Here is a 20,004-nt window from a genome sequence, read left to right as displayed (position 1 = left end):
ATAAAACTTCATGATTTTCATCGTTCGGTAATTACGGCAATCGGAATTTTGATGGGTCGTGCATTTAAAAATCGAAATAATAAAATTCGATATTTTAAAATTCGGCATAGAATATTTCGGAATTATGTACTGTACCCACCAATACCCGCCAGGCTAAACCGGCTGTCAAATTTAGTTCCATTGGTACACAACGACGGCGCCACTAGTATAAGCGTATAAACAGTTGGGGACATTTTTTTGTATGGAGCTACCGTTCTTCTCCTAGTGAGACAGTGAGTATTATATTCTTTGCTGGACACGCCTTGTCTGTCATTTTCTGTACAAAACAGTCTGCCGATTTTTGCGGGGGAGGGGCATGTGAAATGTACGGCTATTTGTACGAGTACGTAACGTACAAACAGTTGTGCAAGAGTAAGCTCTTAAAGGCGACTCCAGTTATTAAATGCTCTGACCGAACCGCGAAACGAGCCACGAGCCCAGAGTATAAAGCCCCCTCCACACTCGAGTGTGGCGTCGATTTTCGCAGACAGCGAAATCGACTCCACACTCGCGTTCGCGGCTTCGCCCGCGATTCACGCGCATAGTCTGGAGGGGGCTTAATAGTAAAGCTTAGTAAGCATATTTATTACATGAGCCTACCGATTACATACGCGTCTCGTCGTGCCATGGCTCGCGACTCGTCTCGCCGCTCGCACGCGAGTGTAAAGGCTATTATAACGATGGACTCGATTCATGAATCTTTAATATACCGGGTGTGCCCTGTAATATGAGCAAAAAATTAAACAGTATGCTGTACTCCTCATACTGACCAACATTTGTTCAGCGACTTTAAAAATAACTTGGGGTTTGATTTTTAATACACTTTAAAGTTTATTCTAAGACGCAATGTATTGCGAATTTTGTTATGTTTAAGGCGTGACAAGCAACGTCAATCACAATGATATGGCGTGGCGATGGCGTCCATTGAAGATAATATTTATTTTGTATGAAAAATAGGGAGTCTAAATACTTCATTATTTTTAAAAGTTGTTGAACAAAAGTGTCACCGTTTGAGGAGTACAATCTATGTTTTAATTATTTGCTCATGTTACAGGCCACACCCGGTATAGTATCTCGATCAAAGAATATCTCTATTCTTTAATACTCGGTTTAGACTCTCGCGCGAGCCACGAAACGAGCCGCGAGCCGCGCCACGAGACGCGAGTGTGAACGGTAGGCTCGTGACTCGTCTCGCGGCTCGGCTCGCGCTCGCCTGGCTCGCGTGGAGGAGCGGTTTTTTGGGCACGAGTCAAAGGGGCTCGCGCGGGACGCGCGCTTGCGTTCACACTCGCGTTCGACTTGTCATTCGATTATAAACCTTATGCCGTGCCGTTAGTGTCTAAAATATATTAGCTCGACGAGCTTACGCGCCATGAGACGAGCCTCGAGCCGAGCCACGAGGCGAGAGTGTAATCATTAGCTCGATGGGCTCATGCGCTCAAGGCCACTCGAGGCGAGCCATGAGACGCGCCGCGAGACGAGCCGCGAGCAGAGAGTCTAAACCGGCTATAATGTTGTAATGTTGTTGACATTTGCCATTGTCAAATTGACATGTATTTATTCTTTATTCTTGAAGTTCTTCTCTATCAACAATAAATTGACGCTTATTTTATTTCTAGAAAATGAACTAAGAAACTCTTTAGACTAATATTATTAATGATAATATATATATTGCGACAAAATGGCAGGAGAAGTTGTAGTGGATGCATTACCGTACATTGACCAAGGATACGATGACCCAGGAGTTCGAGAAGCGGTACGTAGGAAACATAACCTCGATATTTTCGTAATGTTATTGTTATCATGTTATATTTTCTTTTTTCCCAGGATCTTATATAAATTACCATGTAAAATGCAATAAAATACTGGGTGATTTTAGGGTGGTGATTTCTAATGTTAAAAATGTATTAAGTTGGCATACTGAATAAGGTTTCCCATAGGGTAATTCGCGATTTTTGGTTAGTCTCATGTAGGGTTATCAGATCCAAATTTAGGATTTCCTGATAGAATTTTTAGGTAAAGGTAGGTAGGTTTAAACTACCTTTTTAGGTACATATACTTATACATAATAGAAAAGTCTAAAATTCCTAACTATTTCGTATTCCGGCCGCAATCCTGACTAACGGCCAAAATTCCTGACACCTGGTAACCCTAGTCTCATGGGGAAATTTGTTTAGTACTTACCTACTTATCTTAACACAAAAATTAAATAAAATCTAAATGGCCCTTATCTTTTTCAGGCACTTTCTATGGTAGAAGAAGAATGCCGTCGCTACAGGCCAACTAAAAACTACCTTGAAAATGCAGGGCCGGAACCTAGCACGGCGTTCGAAACTGCAGCTCTACAGAGAGAGATGGAAAGAGTACAACAGCGGCTTCCTATGGAACCCTTATCCATGAAAAGGTTCCACTTTCATATTATAGAGAGTCTATGTGGAAAGAGAAGAGTCATAGAATGTATAGGCTTCCTGAAATTCCACAAATCTTCTCTTTCTGCACAGACTCTATACAGTGGAAGTACTTAATTAAAGTGTGAAGTTTGGTTTTCATATAAAATTATTTCTTACATATTATAGTCAGATAATATGACTACGCTTATGTTATGGTACCTATTAATCCTAGTTTCATGAAATTATGACCAGCTATACTGACACCTTTGCTGGTTTTGATGGCTGTCCCCACGTCTTTCCTTGCAAGGCTGTATGATCTGCTTGGTGCATAGATTGTTTTAATTCTCAGTGGCGAGTTGATAACAGGTACAAGGCACGTACAAGATTAATAAAACACATCTCTGGCAAAGAAATATATTTAAATGAGCAACGGTCTTATCTCTGGGAAAACGCGCATTTTTGAGTTTTTATATGTTTTCCGAGCAAAGCTCGCTCTTCCAGATATTATGGTATTCATTTAGAAAATGTAACAACAATAAGAAGTTGATTAACTATGGCTTCTATGACATCCGCTTAGTATGACGTGTTTCTTGCTTACCTTCAATGTCATTAAAAGCGGATTCTACTGTATGTGATAAAATATCAGCCGGGCTAGCACATGATTGGCGCGACAGTATGTCACGGCGAGATACCTGTCCCTCTTTAATTAACATAGTTAGAAAGAGATGGGCAGTCTATCTCGCCGCGAGATACTGTCCTGCCAATTATGTGCTAGGCCTACAGGGAAATAATCTTTTATTTCTTAACCAATCACTTTTCTTACTTTTTAAATTCATATATCAATACACCTGCTATTCAGGATTAACCAACTTCAGATTACCATATTATTTTAGATTAGTAATAGGAATCAATGTGTTGAGATATTCTTTATGTTTTAATTTAAACAGTTGGGCTTCACGGTTGGGCTCATCCCAATGTCATCAGGTCAAGTTGAATTATTTCCAGTTGTAAACGTCATGTTGTTACCTACTACTTATAACAGCCCAAAATTGGTTTCTCATCATGGGTTTTATTTTCATGTACCTAAGTGAATAATTGAACTACTTACTGTAAATAAAAATTTAGTTGTTTGTAGTAGTGACCGATAAGAAAAAAAAATCCTAGCTGTAACACAAGTGGTAAAAACTTGTAACGGGTGTGAATACAATGGTCCCTTTTATAATTTATTATAGTTTTCCGTTGCAACCACATGATAAAGCGAGATGAGATTGTATGCAGCTGCTATACATTATGTCATGGATGGTATCGGAATATCATCCAACTGCATACATTAGTGTAGTAATTTGACATAGCTAAAAAAATGCTTCTCTTACAGATATGAGCTACCTCCGCCACCCGCAGGCCGCCTCGGTGAGCCGGCGGCCTGGGCCGAGTCCGTGGACAACTCGCACGCCCAGCTCTCCCACCAGGCCACTCGAGTGCTGAATCTTGAGTTACAACTGCACTATGGGGCAGAGTCCTGGCGGTCCTATCTCACTACGCTCCAAGCACTTGTCACTAGTGCGCAGAATGTGCATACTAATTTAAGGTAAAAAGACAAGACTAATATAATCAGTTTTTAGCAAACATCATATCAGGCTCATAATAGGTTTAGGGCATCTGGACTAGATGAATATAAAAAATACTACACTGATTTAAAAAGCTGCGTCAACAAAGCTCTATTTAATGAAACACGGGCATATTTCAATCAACATATTAACCGTAATGCTAGTAATTCTCGATCTCTGTGGAACAATCTTAAACGCACCGTGAAAGTAACTCAGAAATCTCAAAACCATGATATTCCTACTCATTTACGTGACCCAGATCTTATTAACTCGCATTTTCTCGAAGTTGCAGGTAATCCTGTAGCTCCACAGCCATATCAATCTTACTTTGAATCCAATCGCTACCATGCTTTATCATTTAGCTTAGAGCCAGTAGATGAAATCTCAGTACTAAAAATAATTCGATCACTTAAATCCTCTGCTCTGGGCGATGACGGTATTGCATTAGATATTCTTTATTCTTTCTTCTTTAGATATGCTACTTTTAACTCTTCGTCATTCACTAGGTACTATCAGTGCAATAATAAATAAATCTATAATATCCTCAGTCTTTCCCGATGCCTAGAAAATAGCATTAGAGATTTAAGTTTTAAAGATTTGCGACCAATAAGCATTCTTCCTTGTATATCTAAAATAATCGAACGACTTGTATATACTCAGTTATCTGCTTTTCTTGAAATAAAATCAAGTTCTTCCTGTTCTACAATCTGGGTTTCGTAAATCGCATAGCACGGCAACTGCACTTCTTGATGTAGTAGACAATATACTATCTGCACAAGATATGGGCAGGGGAACTATAATGGCACTTCTTGATTTCTCTCGTGCCTTTGATGCCATAAATACAAACTTATTGTTATCCAAAATGAAATATTATGGTTTTGAACCGGACACAATTAAATGGTTTTCGAGTTATCTTACTGATCGAACACAAATGGTCAAACTTCAAGATAGTAGCGGTATGATTTTGAAGTCTAAACCATCTATATTATCTAAAGGAGTGCCACAGGGATCGATCCTAGGCCCGCTATTTTTTATTTTATATACAGCAGCGGGCTCAGCACGGTTCCATTTTTATCGACTATCACTATGCGCGTCCCTTTCGCACTTACATACTTGTTAGAACGTGACAGGCATGGTGACATGGGATAAAAACGCGACCGTGCTAAGCCGCCTGATGTCCGTGATGTAATAAAACATAGTAACTTCCACTTATACGCTGATGATATCCAAATCTACATCCCATGTGATCCTACTAATGTTGCTGTAGCAGTTGCCAAAATAAATGAAGACTTGAACAATATAACAACTTGGTCCTCCTCAAATTCTTTAGTTCTAAATCCCAGCAAATCAAAAGTTATGTTTTTCGGTTCCAAACACCAATTAATACAAATAGATAGCCATAAACCAATAATTTTCATTTCAGGCGAACAAATAGATCGTGTTTTTTATCGCGTAATTTATGATCGCGTAATTTAGGTCTTATAATGGACGACACTCTTCGGTTTGAAAGTCACATAGCAGATATTGCCAGAAACTCGTTTTATAGACTAAAAATCCTCTATAGAATCCGTGATTTTCTTAGCGAAGACCTTCGAATCAAACTTTGTGATACGCTTATACTCTCAAGATTTGATTACGCGGATGTAGTATATGGTCCACGCTTATTAGCACGGACAGACCGCATCATACAAAGAGTCCAAAATGCATGTGCGCGTTATTGTTTTAGGATTTCCCCGCGAGCGCATGTGACTCCTTATTTAAATTCATCAGGCATTCTCAAAATGGCTTACAGGAGAGAACTCCATGTTTCTTCCTTATTGTTCGGCGTAGTAAAGTTTGCAAAACCGGAGTACCTCTTTGAAAAGTTCACCTGGCGCTCAAACACTTCAATGAAATATGGCCTTAGATCGGTCAGCAGCAAATTAGTAGCTTCACATCACTGCACCACCGCTTTTCGAGGTAGTTTTAAATACACAGCAACTAAGTGCTGGAATAATATACCTCCACCACTACAGATATTAAATGGTCTTCATAGTTTCAAAACCCGACTTAAGCGACACCTTCTTCAGATTAAAAAAAAACTACCTCTTGGCGGTAGAGCAATACCCTCTTACCTACCTTCTTATCTCTGATAATAGCCCAGCCAAACAATACATTAGACTATATTCTTAACAAATACGTATGCACTTCACACTCAATATATATCCCAATCTATATACACAAAACGTTCCTTTTTTAATATATATATATATATATATTTTAATTATGATACTGTAATACACAAACTAACGAACACACATAAAATACACAGTAGGTACACATATTTTTTATAACTTGCACTCCGCGCTCCGTTCCGTGACATATTTTATTTTCCTCTTTTACCTACTTTAGGTTCTTTAGTATTTTATTAGGGTCCGACTGAAAACCAGCGTTGCAGTTAATTTTATTGCAACATCATGCTGAGTCGCAGTGGCGTGCCTAGGGTTTCGGAGTAAGGCAAGCCGAAAGATATGTTTTCGTAATAAATGTCCAATCTCACTCTTTGGACTCAAATGAATTTGCTAGCGTATCGCGGTGAGCTATCATAGCGCACAGCTTAGGGCATACTATACTTCTTTCTCTGTCACTCTAATTACGCCTTAATTGGAGTAAACCAACAATCCTTGTGTTTTGTAAACGGCCGTACAAAATTTTCTCTTAATGCGACTGACTTATCTGAGAATACACAAGTCGGGTGTTGGTTTTGGCGCGGACATGATATCCCGTTTTTCTACAAAGTTTAACGATTTTACCTTGCCTGCGTTGAGTAATACGTAGACGCATCTCATACCGTCACAAGGAACAACTTCATCAATTGTTAACACTTATAAACGTCACAACAAACGAACAAATCCACATTCACTACTTAATTCAAATTCACTTAAATAAATTGAGTTTTCGTTACTTTAGACTCGACTAAATAATAATACACTTGAAGTAAACGCGTGCCCGTGCGAACTTATGGAGCTAACTTCACACCAAAAGCCAGGCTTAAATCGCCTTATAAAATTGCTATACATACCAACAAATAGTTACATCGTTATATGGCGGTTTGTAGGCTAAGAGCGCCTAGAGCAGTACGAAAAAGCAAGCCCGGTTGCAAGCCGACGAGTGCGAGCAGGATAGCTAGAACATCTTACGCCTGATTTCTTTCGCGCGGACGAGGCGCCACCACGGCAAAAATTTACAACATGCTGGCGCCGCGGTCCGCGCGCTGTGGCTTGAATTTAATAATACGGGTTCATTTGGCGCGCGGTTTAAAAATAATCTATTTTGATTATTGATCTTATCACTACGTAATTTAGGTAAGGCAACTAAGCAAGCCCGGCTTTTGGGCTTGTATGGAAATACCGCCACTGCTGAGTCGAGCCCCTTTTTAACATCACGCTGTTTTGTTTATATGTAAACATAAATTTAATTTGTTTTAAAAGTTTTTAAGGTTTTATGTTTAAATGCTTAGACTAAATACATTAGATCTGTGTTCAAATGTACCATTAATGTGATGTTTGTGATGTTAAATAAAGTTTTTCTATGTCTATGTCTATATTTGGTACCTACAAGTTTTACGATTTTATAAGAATTTGCGCGAAAAATTTACAGTTAATTTTGAAATAATGTCAAGTAATGCACAAGAATTACAAAAAAACCGGCCACGTGGCGTTAGACTCGCGTTCCAAGGTTTCCAAGGGTTTATAACACCCGTAGGGGTCGTATCAAAAACTAAGTAATTAAGTCCGACTCACGCTTGACTGCATATTTCTAATAGGTTTTCCTGTAATCTACAGGTAAACAACTATTTTGTGTATTTTGTCCAAATTGTAGACCCAGTAGTTTCGGAGATAAAGGGGGGGGGGGGTGGTCATATTTTGCCTATTTTCTTGAATAACTTCTAAACTGTTTATCCTAAAATTATAAAAAAATATATATGAAATTATCACAATGAGCTCTTTTATTTGATATGTAACACGATATAGTTTGAAAATCTTTATTTTTTTATTTTTCGCATTTACCCCCCAAAAGTGGCCCCCATGTTTAAAATTCATTTGTTTACGTTACATGTCTGTCTTTGGGTCACAAACTTACATGTGTGTACCAAATTTCAACTTAATTGGTTCAGTAGTTTCGGAGAAAATAGGCTGTGACTGACGGACAGACTGACGCACGAGTGATCCTATAAGGGTTCCGTTTTTTCCTTTTGAGGTACGGAACCCTAAAAAGATCCAATATCTTATTTTATTTATTTATTTATTTAGAAATTTAATTCATCTTATGTAGGTACTGCTATTATATTGCACATAACTGTACATACTAACAGGGCAAGTTAAATAAAAGCTTGTAAAAAATGGACGGAATATTAAATTTCTTTATTTTTGGCATGATCATGTTAAATGTTCGAAAGGTTTCTTAATACGAATCCCAAATCAAAATAGGTTAGTTGACATTTTTTATTAATGGTATCAATCAATCGATCAGGTTTGTTTTGAGGATCAAAAGTTTATATGGGACTCATTGCCTTAAACCTTAAAGCAATTCAAAAGTCACAAATTAGGTATGTCAGTCAAAGTCTGACAATCGCACTTTCCTTACGAAATGCTCCTAACAAAATGACAGTAAGTACATCATATTGTTTAGAAGCCTTTTCGATGTATGGAAAACAAGGAAATTGCGGTTTTGTAGGTGAAAAGCTGGGTCCAAACGGGTGTAACGTGTAATGTAACTAATGTAAGATTATGTGTATTTAATATAGCGTCAACGTGTGGACGGCATTGCAAGCGCCTTTGTGTTCGCGCTAAAAAACGACAGCCGATGGATGCGGCCCGTTACCGATCATAATGAAAATGATGTATGAGAGGGTCTGAAAGGCATTTTAACATAATAAAATCCGTAGTGGATGTTATAAAAATCAGCAGCTTGAATTCGGGTCGGGACGAACTAGTAGTAAATTTGTATGTTCCAGAAAGCAGATAGCGGCGGTGAACTGGGAGCGCAAACGGTCACAGACGGCGAGCGGCACAAGGCTGCGCGCACTTCGCCGGCGCTGGGCGCAGCTCGTGTCGGACAACTACCGCCTCGAGCGGGCGCTGCTGCAGCTAGACATACAGCTACAAAAGGTGCACAAGCATTTTGATAAATAATACTATAAGAATAGAATAATATATTAATTTGAGAAGAACCTTGTTAACAAATATCAATAGGTATCCTGTGGCCCCACACTAGGCTAAGCCTGTGACGTGGCAGCCGGAATCGCAATTCGTAGGCTAAAGGTTAAGAAAAAAATTTAATAGTTAAGGAAATTATGATATTGAAAGAAAGAAAAAAGGAATGAAAAAGGGTGCGTGTGTGTGTATATACTTTTGCAAATAAGCAAATAAATGTATGTAAATATACTGAAATACACCCAACTTGTCAGTAGTGCGAAGGCGCGAAATTCAATTTTTCCATAGGAGGATAACCCTTCGCGCCTGCATATTTTTTTCAATTTGCCGCCTTTTTCTGCTGACAAGGTCGCTGTACCAGAGTATAGATGACATAATATGGATATTATTCAAGAGAAAACGACCAAGACCTCAAGTGCTGCGGGCTGGAATCGCGCCAGTGGCTTCGGGTGTCACTGCTGACGCCGTTACTATAAAGTTTATAGTATAAACAATTTGAATAGTAAAATAGGGGGTATTACTGCAATGTACTGCCGGCAGAGTGCAGCACTGGCACCTATCGTAAACCATAGAGTAACTTATACATACTGTGCGGCGTTTAGAAGACCTGGATGCTAAGCGCCATCTTCGTAAGACGCGACCGAAGCCCTCGTATACCTACACCTACAACTCAGCCGGCCAGCTCCATTGCGCACCATGCAATCGCATGGTGCCGCGGCCCTTTCGGCCACGACACCAATCTCTTCACACCAAAAGCAGTCGCTGGTCACTGTGTCGACCAAACTGTGTATCCACTTAAAAAAAAAAACATGCAAACGCATTTTCAAAACCAAGTTTGGCTTCGCAAGGCACATTAGAGCGTTCTATGTTCCAAATCAAAGAGAGTAGATGGTATAGAGGGGTCCTGTCATAGTAAATTTTGTAGTCACAGTAAATTTACTGCCATCTATCGACAAACGTATAAAATTATCAAAAAATGTATATACATATATGGATAAATTATTTTATTATTTTTATATCATTTTGACCCTTTCATTCACTGATATCTATGTGTTAAAATTGTTAAATATGAAACGGTGTCGTCACGCCATCTAGCCGAGCATAGGCTAAAGGCGTGTGCGCCATCTATCCGAGAATGACTTTTTCTTGATTTCCGAGGCACGTTTTTTCCTTAGACTTTATTCATCTTATACGAAGTTACATATGTCTTTGTTCCAAATTAAAAACATTTGGAATAGTCGCCATCGTCGGACACGGCGAGGAGGACTATACAATATTTGACAAGTTAAATATGACATTGATGCATCAAGGCAACCGCAAAGGGCCTACCCGGGAAACGCGAAAATCGAAATTTAGTTATCTGCTTCTTTATCGCTCGAATAATATTCGAGATATTATGCAAGAGTGATGAATTTCGATTTTCTTGTTTCGCGGCATCAGATTGTGATGGATTGTGGTAGTGGCGCCCTTTACGCAGAGTTTCGCGTAATATTCCCTATTGGTAGTGTTGTTAATGTGCCCACTAAAAATGAAACAGCCAACACAATCTTGCTGGAAGCCAAGCATAAGCGTATTAGCGTAAACGTGTATAAATTGTGTTTCATAATATTTGCATTTTTATAAGAGTGATTGTTTTTGTTTACAGGCCCAAGGACAGGCGACGGCGGATGACGGTGAACCCGCTGATCTGGACGCCGTGAAAATGTTGCCAGACAAGCTCAATTCAGAGTCGGAAAAAGAAGTGCAAAAGAAGATTGAAGACATGTTTGCGGATTAAATTAAGAAACCATTTAATATTACATTTGTATTAGGAATAAATGAGTAAATGACAACTTATTGTCATGTTTTTTTTTTATAAAATATTATTATACTCTTTGCTTTAGCACCACTCGCGTGTGCTTGTAAGCTTGTAAGTATATCATGTATATAAAGACCTCTTCAAACGTCACCAACTAACCTCGTGGCTCCTACTTAGCCAGCAATTAAATTTACCTCTTGCTGGAAGCCAAGCATAATCATCTCATGCCTATTGTAGCAACGTTTGTTGCCTTAACTGTTGATAGTTGCGGAAGCAGCTCCTAGGTAGTCATCCAACTCTACAAACTTCTACAGTTTAGTCACGCAGATCACGCGCATTATTTCCTCAAATGACTCTCAATGACTAATAGGATAGGATCGAGTTAATATTAGCGCAATGCCTTAGCATGCGCAGCTTCCATGCTCCTTAGAGTGGTATTCCACCTGTCCAATATTTGATCAAATTTGTATTTGTGTCTCACATTTTGCTCAATAAGAGAGTAAGACGCAATGCACATTTGATCATATATTGGACAGATGGAATACCACCCTTATGCATGCACTAAAAAAGCATCACATTTCTGAACGCATCTTATAATTTGGATCAGAACGCGTCAAATGCCTTTTCGCTCGATTGTCATTTGTCGTCAATCATCTGTCAATTTTATTTGAAAATGGCGGACGATGCATCGAGCAGTAGCGGCTGTACCGGTAATATACCAGATAATTCGATAAATCAAGATGAATTGATTATGAAACAGCAACGAGAGATAGAAAAAGAGGTAAGCTTTTTAAAGAGACCAGTTATGAAGTACTTTATTATTTTGCCCAGTTGCAATTTAGCAATACAAAATGTGGGTTACTGTTTGTTTTGCAGATTTCAGAGAGCATTCCTCTAGTCGGAGAACTCGAACCTTTGTCGTCGCTAGAAAAAGAGTATAATGAAGATCCCGTATATCTATTAAAAGTAAAAGACTTAGCGGCTAAGTACAAATATATACGGAGAACGCGACCGGACGGTAACTGTTTCTTCCGGGCATTTTCATACGCGTATTTAGAACATCTCCTGACGGACAAAGCGGAATATGAAAAATTCCACGAGATAGCAAAGAATTCGAAGGATACTCTCGTCGCATTAGGTTTCTCACAGTTCACAGTCGAAGATTTTTATGAGACGGTGAGTCGCGATATTTTTAGGTTACTTTTTGTTGTTTTGTTTTTCTTTGTTACGATGTCAAAATGTGTTTTTTTTTTCGAGGTTTTATGTAACGTCTCTTAGTTTGTGTAAGTTAAGTCTGTTGTGGAAACATTCAGGAGATTAATTAACATGTACATTCAGCAATACTATTAGCTTAGCACCTTTGCATGCGAATTTCTATGTAGGGGGGTACCTTTTCCCTGGAGCTGACTGTACATACATCATGACAATGCCATTAATTACATAAAAAATAACTTAGTAACATAGTTGTAGAATTTGATATTTTAGTAATTTTTAATAACTATAATTTTTGAATAATGTAGGTATGCAATTTTTTTTTCAAAGGTTAAAATTTAAATACTACAACTATAAATATAATATATCAATCCTTAGGCATAATTTGAAGTGTCATTGCAATTACAACAAAATCAGCCTTTTTTATAATTAAACATTGTAATTGTTATTAGCCTTTATTATTGAAGTTAGTTGGTACATTGTATATATTAATTTGGTTTCATAATTTTAACTTCAACTCGTCCATTGACATAGGCCTCCTCCATAGCTTTCCATTTGTTTCTTTCTTTTGCTGTTTGCATCCATTTACCTCTAATTTAATTAAACATACAAACCTCTAACTCAGTATGATAATACAGAAAAATGAACTGCATAACGACAAATAATAAACTTAGTAAAATATTGTGTGATGATCATAAACGGACTTTTGTGAGCAGGAATGATTTTGTGTATTTATAACTCAGTTTATGTAAAATAGTCGCCAAACTATAAATTAGAAATAGGTAGTAAGCTCCAAATGTGTTTAAAAATGTTAAAATACTGTTTTACAGATGTTACCTATGTTTTGGCTAGTGTAACATTCCTGCACTCAAAACCCGATGTATGGTGATGATACAGAACCAGAATTATTCAAAGGATGTTCCTTGTACTCACATCAATAATGAAAAAATAAATACCCATTAACAATTATGATATTATTGTTTGGAATTGTCACTTTTGAGTTTATATAGTTGGTGCAGTTTACTCATTAAGTGCAAAAATGATAAATTGTTGATTATTTTCTCCATTTTCTAGTTTATGGAAGTGGTCCAACGAGTGGGTGAACAAGCTGGAGGTGCCCCTGAAGAGCTGGAAAAAGCCCGCATGGAGTTGCATGACAAGTTCAATAAGCAGGGCTACTCGGACTACATTGTGGTGTACCTTCGCCTTGTGACATCTGGGGCACTGCAAACACAACAAGACTTTTATCAAAATTTCATTGAGGGACCCAGGACAGTCACTGAGTTTTGTAGACAAGTAAGTAGATTATATTATATTACAGTTATGGCATAGATAAAATGCAAAGAACTACCACTTTTAAGAAAAACTGTTATGCGATGTGTGTCAATTTATTTAATAAGCTACCGAACAATATCAGAGAAGTGCCTAATAGTAAATTTAAAAAAAGCACTTTTTCAAAGGCTGCTGTCTTCGACATTTTATTCTATTAATGAATACCTTGTTAATCAACAATCTAGTTAAATTATGTTAATTGAAGTGGTTTTGTTTGAGATACATACATGATATATTATTATTTCATATTTGACAGTATTGACATTATTTTTATTTCTATTGTTGTTCATATTTAATTTGTAGAAAACTAGTTTAAGTAGGTTAAGTTAGGTATATATTACACTAAAATTTGCATGCTGTATAGTCAGTTAAGAAAGATGAGACTTGAAAATGTATGATTTTACAGAAACAACTTGTATATAACCTTTCTTATCGCAAATAAATGATTATGATTATAGCATAGCACTAGAAAGTCAGATGGAAACAGCTGGAGAAGGCTTTTACACAGAAGAAAAATAAATTGAATTAAACTTAACATTTGAAAACAATTATTTGTAGAATGAAAAGCATAATAGTACATTGTGCAACATGGGGCGTAAGTTAAATACTGCAAACGAGAGTATAGTTAAATCGCGACGGCTCGCCAGAGCGATTTATAGACTCGAGTTTGCAATATTATTACGCTCCGAGTTACACACAATGTTTTTCATCACACTTGCGATACAACAATTTAGTTTAAAAACAAAAAAACTGTTAATTATGGCACTAGAAACTTCATAATTCCCTAGGGAAAACGCTTTTTCTATAACTCCCGCTAAACCTGCGTGCAATTCCACATTTACTGAGCGAGTGTGATGAAAATTAAATAATAGTAGATTAAAATGTTTTATAAAGATAGCCAATCTTTAGACAATGATTACGCAGCTTACCAGATTTTTGGGCCAAAGGAGATCATCGATTTTCTTAGGCGTTTGGGCCCACTCGCAAATTGAACGTATACATGTAATATATATAGGAAATTAATCGTTATAATTGCTAGATCATGATGATAAAAACAGAATCACGAAATATAACGGGAATTTTGAGAAATACTGCAATAGAAACTTGAACATGACAAGAAAAACTTTAATATACAAAAGCGTAATACTACTCACACTATTCTGTAAAAGTGTTTTGAGTTTTTAAAAGAAAATAGACAAAGTCTGACATATAAATGAAACTGAAATCGTATCCGCATCAAAGAATATAATACTCACTAGGAGAAGAACGATAACTCCATACAAAAAAATGTCCCTTTCAAAAGTTCGTTTATACTACTAGCGCTCTGGTGGGATACCATTGTAATTAGAATTGACAACCCGTTTAGCCTAGCGGGTATTGGCAGTAATCCAGTTCAGGAAGCTAATGGTCCTGGGTTCGAATCCCAGAGAGGGAATTTCTTTTTGTATTTTTTTATTTTTTGTTGGGGTCAGGTTTTTAAGAGCCCATCAACGTGCACACTAGCGCCACTGCTGAATACAATAAACTAGTTTTTATGTTATTGGATTCGTCAATCTACCCGTCCAAAGTTAAAACGGCCGTTTTTGTTTTGAGCTCATAGATCGACGAATCCAGCAACATAAAATCTAGTTTGATGTATTCAAAAGGTACCTAAATACACAATACAGTCCGTAGCGGCCCCTTTTTTAAATACATGTCGTTAAATTTAAATAATCACGATTATTTAGCAGTGGCGCTAGTGTGCACGTTGTTGGGCTCTTAAATTAGCATTTCACAAATAAGTAAAAAAATACGTTAAAAGATAATGATTAGGTACTATATTCAGAAATTCGTGAAATATAAAAGGTAACAAAAAGTTACGTATTATTAAGATATAAATATTTTCATAATACATATGAATACATACACTGATATGGCAAATGGTTACAAGTTGTTATTACATCTATCCGGTTATCGGACATTTTCTGCTTCACAGCTCCGCGCAGCGTTCTTGGTCACCGGGAAACTAGTTTGGATATGCGGCAGATACGTGCCCTTCTGAGCTTTTTCCAAGAAATCATATGACGGCCCAGGATTATATTATTATCTCACGCTCAAGCCATCTGCTGATTCACTTTCTAAAACAAAATAGTCAAAAAATTAAACAATATAATCTATCTTCCTAATTACTAACGTCGCTAATTCCTAGGGTTACCAGCTTAAACACTGTGGGGTTTTACATCTATGTTGAATTTTGATTATAATTTCGGACGCGTCCGCGGGACTTACGGGGATAGTAAGATTAAATTATTATATTTGAATTTGGTAATTAGCACGCTCATTTTTATTTAAAGATTAATATATATCTTACCTTGAAATTATCGCTGTTTCTGATTTACTACAACGGTTTCCACACACACATTAGGGCTTTCCATAATCCGGATAAGAATTGTTGATAAAGTCGCCATTGCCGGATACATACAGCAAGGAAGGAAGAGAGACAACGGTTTAAATTTAACTAAGTCTGTGCGAAGACGCATTTAGATATGTTGCTCGTACATATGAATAGATTTTATTTTCAAAATTAATAGGTAAATAAATATATTTCAAGTGAATAAATCGTTTTATATGAAAATTTATATTTTTGCATTAAATGACTTAAATGACAGCATTGACATTACAGACTTTTATCTTGTCTATGTTCTTACCGGCCAGACCCAAATCAAGGCCTATCAAAGAGGCCAATTGACAAAGATTTTTTTTTATTTTATCAAGGAGGGTAGAGGCACGTCTACCCTTCGTAGATTTTATGAACATAGACAAAGAAAAACTGAAATATAATAGATAATAATATACATATATCAAAAAATAAATAATAATTTACATATGACTACTTCATAAAATACAAATCAAAATAATTTGATTTGTTCCTAGAAATCGCATCTATAGACAAAGCCAGTTCTAGCAATGTTGCTGTAGTAAAATATTTTGATGTTAATTACTGGCAATCTCGTCTGGGAACGGACAACACATGCACAATTTTGAAGGGTCACATCGTTTCAAGGAAGTCAATAGGCCTTGATCCGCATTCAATAACAAGTTATATTTTGATCTTATTCGGAAGTTCATTGTTACTTCTACGGAGAGTGAACAGATTCATTTTAAATCTTCTTTCAATGAAGTAAGGTGTATTTAAGGTTGGCGTTATTTGAAAATATTTGACAGATTGTTAAAAATGGTTGCGTTTAGTTAAATTAAAGTAGCATGATATCGTCGTGTTCTGAATTCGTTTCAAATTCAAAACTATGTAACTAAATAAAAAGTCAAATTACTATATTTCTTAACTACTTATTTTTGGCATTTTTACAGTTGATTTAGGATTTTAAAGTAGGTATATATTAAATAAATAATGAATGACACTAATAATATTTTGAATAGTATCGAAACGCACTTATGTCCACTATGACTTATGGCTACCCACCTTATAGTTTAATAACTCCTTAGTGAAAAAACCTCACGGTTTGTGTGAATTTGAGCGTTATGTCAATGCTAATAAAGATGTTGACGACGGCAAGGCTTTTGTTAATATATAATACGGAAATGAATAATATAATGTCTTTTAATTATATATTTCTAATTCCCGTTTCATTTTTACCCAATATTATATCTTTTTCAGTAATAAAATGCGTATATAATTATTGTAATAGTCTGTACCATATACGTGATGGTTTATTCTGGGCCCAAAATCGACGATCTCCTTTTTTATAATTTTTTTTGGTGTCCGAAACTGAAACTACTTGGACATGTAAGCAGTATTATATATAGAAATTTTAATTTCAGATATAAAATATGATTAAATGTCCATGATAGAATTCTTGGCAATGTGTGGTTGGTTTACTAAGTTACTACTAAGTTAATGTTACGAGTATCACTTTAAATTAACACATTGAAGCCATACCTATATCATTTTTAAGACATCCCACTAACCCGAGGTTAAGCAGTTTAACCATCAACCCAGTGTCAAATTGTACTGGTAACCATGGTAACTCCAGGTTTAACCGGTTTACCCCGGGTTAGTGGAATGGTGCAAGTGGGCCTAAGTATTTAGAACTAGCTTTTGGGTCTAGTAAAACTTTCAGAAAAAACCGAGCTGTATACAGTACTTCAACACAATGTAGAAAAGTGTGTATGCTGTTCCATTACTGTGTTGGTCTGTTGGACTATCTATAAGTTAATCCATTTTTGTTCATGATGCTGCCAATGCCAATACACAGCCTTATTTGCCGAATTATTCGTGATGCACATCTTTCCTAACTGTTATAGGGCTAACAGTTCGCTGGCTCAATATTACAAAGTTTTATGTAACATTTTCAAGATAGTTGAAATTCGACTTAATGTCACTATGACAAAGTTCAAATTTGATAAAAGTGAAACATAGAACCCTGTAATATTGGGCCAGCGAGTTCAAAATGACAATTATATATGACAAGGTATATGCCACTCATACTCAATAAAAATAAAACGCGTGTTTGAAGTATTGCATGTGATTGCTTAAATTAAATATTTGTTGTTTGATACGGGTATATCGCAATTCACAAACAAAGGTGACATGGCCAAACAACGAATTCATTTGCTGACATGAGAGCTCATTCCTCAGAAATAGCACATCATACGGATTTTTTTTTTCATTTATTTATTAACCCAAAATATTTATATACATTCAAAGAATTATGACAGCGAACAAAGCCCCCGATTGCGGATTTATTTAATGTTTGATAATGCTACTATATACCACGAAATGATTTACTGTCACGGTGCTGCAGTGGTGTTGCAGCTGTATTAAATGCACAATTCATTGTTCAGTTTAGCATGTATATTGGGCAGTGTGTGACAAGAGGCAAAAACGACGACAAGGTGTCTCAGTACCGGTTTCCGCTAATTTCTCTTGTTAGAACTGTGGTAGACCATGTCGGTCTCGCATCGGTCTATTCAGCCACCAAAAACGGTATTTCTTCGGTGTTACACCGTAAATCGTCTGCAATAGACGAAAAGGCCTATGATGATATTGGGCAGTTGTATGTGTTGACACATGTGTGACTTGCCCTACTTGCAGGAGGTGGAGCCGATGTACAAGGAGTCCGACCACATCCACATCATCGCCCTGAGCGCCGCGCTAAACGCCGGCGTGCGCGTCAAGTACATGGACCGTGGCACCAACAGCCAGGTAGATCAAATTGTTTTAATTTATTGAAGTCTTTCAATTTGTCAAGTCAAGTCAGCCGTGGACTCCGCCGGTTGCTGTACGCATACATACAGTATCACGTCAATGTTTGTATGAAGTCCAGACGCCAATGTTGACCACAGGTAGAACAATGTTGACCACGAAGACCATAGCCTAAGACTGCAACATTTCTATAGAAAGTGACGCTATCCTCAACATGCGGCGTCAACCGAAGGCCAAAATCGAATTGGTATTTTCCTTGCTTTATCACGGCATTTTGCAACGGCTCATGGGGGCCTGGGGTCCGCTTGGCAACTAATCCCAGAATTGGCGTAGGCACTAGTTTTTACGATTGGTATTCCATCGAGAACATTATTCTAAAGTAAGTGAATGGTGGGAAGGCAGGTTTGGTAGGTACCTATTGATATGAGCTGGTAATTTTTCATCTGTTAGCATTTGTTTACTAAATAAAAACTGATTTTATTGCTGAAGCCTGTCAAAATCGAAACTACGGTGGGACACTACCAAAAATAAAACTTTCTAAGTTTCGGCACTCTTTTTATTTTATTTTTGTAGCTTAATTTTATTACTATATTGTACATTTATAAACTTAATTTTCATATTTATATTCCTGAGATTTTTATAGCAACAGAAACTGCTGTTGTACTCGTATTGTGTTTGAATAACCATGTCTGGTGTCTGGTACAGTCGCCATCAGATATATCGAAGCGGCCAAGGTGCTCACAAATTTATATCCGAACACGCCTCTATTGTCAAGAAGCTTGAATGCGTGTTGAGATATTTTTGAGCAGCTCGGCCGCTTCGATATATGTATCTGATGGCGACAGTACGTTGGCGGCGGTATTAGTACCATGTACTTATGTATGATTGTGTGTGCAGGTGATAGCGCACGACTTCCCCGAAGGTTGCTCGCCGAAGGTGCAACTGCTGTATCGGCCCGGCCACTACGACATCCTCTACGCGTGATGTGTGCTCCTCAATAAACACCGTTCATTACAACAAACCAATCTTTTATTTAAATGTCCGCAGACTCCGCAGTAGTGACTATCAATAACAATATTCTATTGTGCTGTCATAACGCGACGCTAAAATATATTTAACAATTTTATGGAATACCATACTTTTTTGGGGCGAGCGGGTGAGATAAAGTATTTTGCAAAATGATGTAATTACCTATTAAATAAGTTTTTGGCAAAAATTTCATTTTTGG

The 20,004-nt window shown here is 37.2% G+C and overlaps 2 protein-coding genes and 1 long non-coding RNA gene across 3 annotated transcripts in view; 2 read left to right on the top strand and 1 right to left on the bottom strand.

The window, feature by feature from the left end:
- LOC134796542 (uncharacterized) overlaps window positions 1-20,004 on the bottom strand; it is a 341,845-nt gene that overhangs the window by 81,625 nt on the left and 240,216 nt on the right. The window lies entirely within an intron of this gene.
- On the top strand, window positions 1,638-11,069 carry LOC134791171 (pre-mRNA-splicing factor SPF27). The gene is made up of 5 exons (XM_063762176.1): window positions 1,638-1,795; window positions 2,280-2,443; window positions 3,805-4,017; window positions 9,033-9,186; window positions 10,877-11,069. Exons 1-5 carry the CDS (start codon window positions 1,721-1,723, stop codon window positions 11,006-11,008), a joined length of 738 nt encoding a protein of 245 aa, XP_063618246.1. The 5' UTR covers window positions 1,638-1,720; the 3' UTR covers window positions 11,009-11,069.
- On the top strand, window positions 11,661-19,797 carry LOC134791156 (ubiquitin thioesterase otubain-like). Its single transcript, XM_063762174.1, has 5 exons — window positions 11,661-11,810; window positions 11,906-12,205; window positions 13,316-13,537; window positions 18,666-18,776; window positions 19,674-19,797. The coding sequence occupies exons 1-5, from the start codon at window positions 11,703-11,705 to the stop codon at window positions 19,758-19,760; spliced, it is 828 nt and encodes a 275-aa protein (XP_063618244.1). The 5' UTR covers window positions 11,661-11,702; the 3' UTR covers window positions 19,761-19,797.

Source organism: Cydia splendana, chromosome 1, assembly GCF_910591565.1.
Source record: "Cydia splendana chromosome 1, ilCydSple1.2, whole genome shotgun sequence".
Lineage (NCBI taxonomy): Eukaryota > Metazoa > Arthropoda > Insecta > Lepidoptera > Tortricidae > Cydia > Cydia splendana.
This window is presented reverse-complemented; position numbering and strand designations above follow the sequence as displayed.

Coding starts and splice junctions, on each gene's coding strand:
- LOC134791171 (XM_063762176.1), top strand. CDS start 1,721: ATGGCAGGAGAAGTTGTAGTGGATGCATTACCGTACATTGACCAAGGA. Junction 2,444..3,804: donor GAACCCTTATCCATGAAAAG/GTTCCACTTTCA, acceptor CTTCTCTTACAG/ATATGAGCTACCTCCGCCAC. Junction 9,187..10,876: donor TAGACATACAGCTACAAAAG/GTGCACAAGCAT, acceptor TTTTGTTTACAG/GCCCAAGGACAGGCGACGGC.
- LOC134791156 (XM_063762174.1), top strand. CDS start 11,703: ATGGCGGACGATGCATCGAGCAGTAGCGGCTGTACCGGTAATATACCA. Junction 13,538..18,665: donor TCACTGAGTTTTGTAGACAA/GTAAGTAGATTA, acceptor CCCTACTTGCAG/GAGGTGGAGCCGATGTACAA. Junction 18,777..19,673: donor ACCGTGGCACCAACAGCCAG/GTAGATCAAATT, acceptor TTGTGTGTGCAG/GTGATAGCGCACGACTTCCC.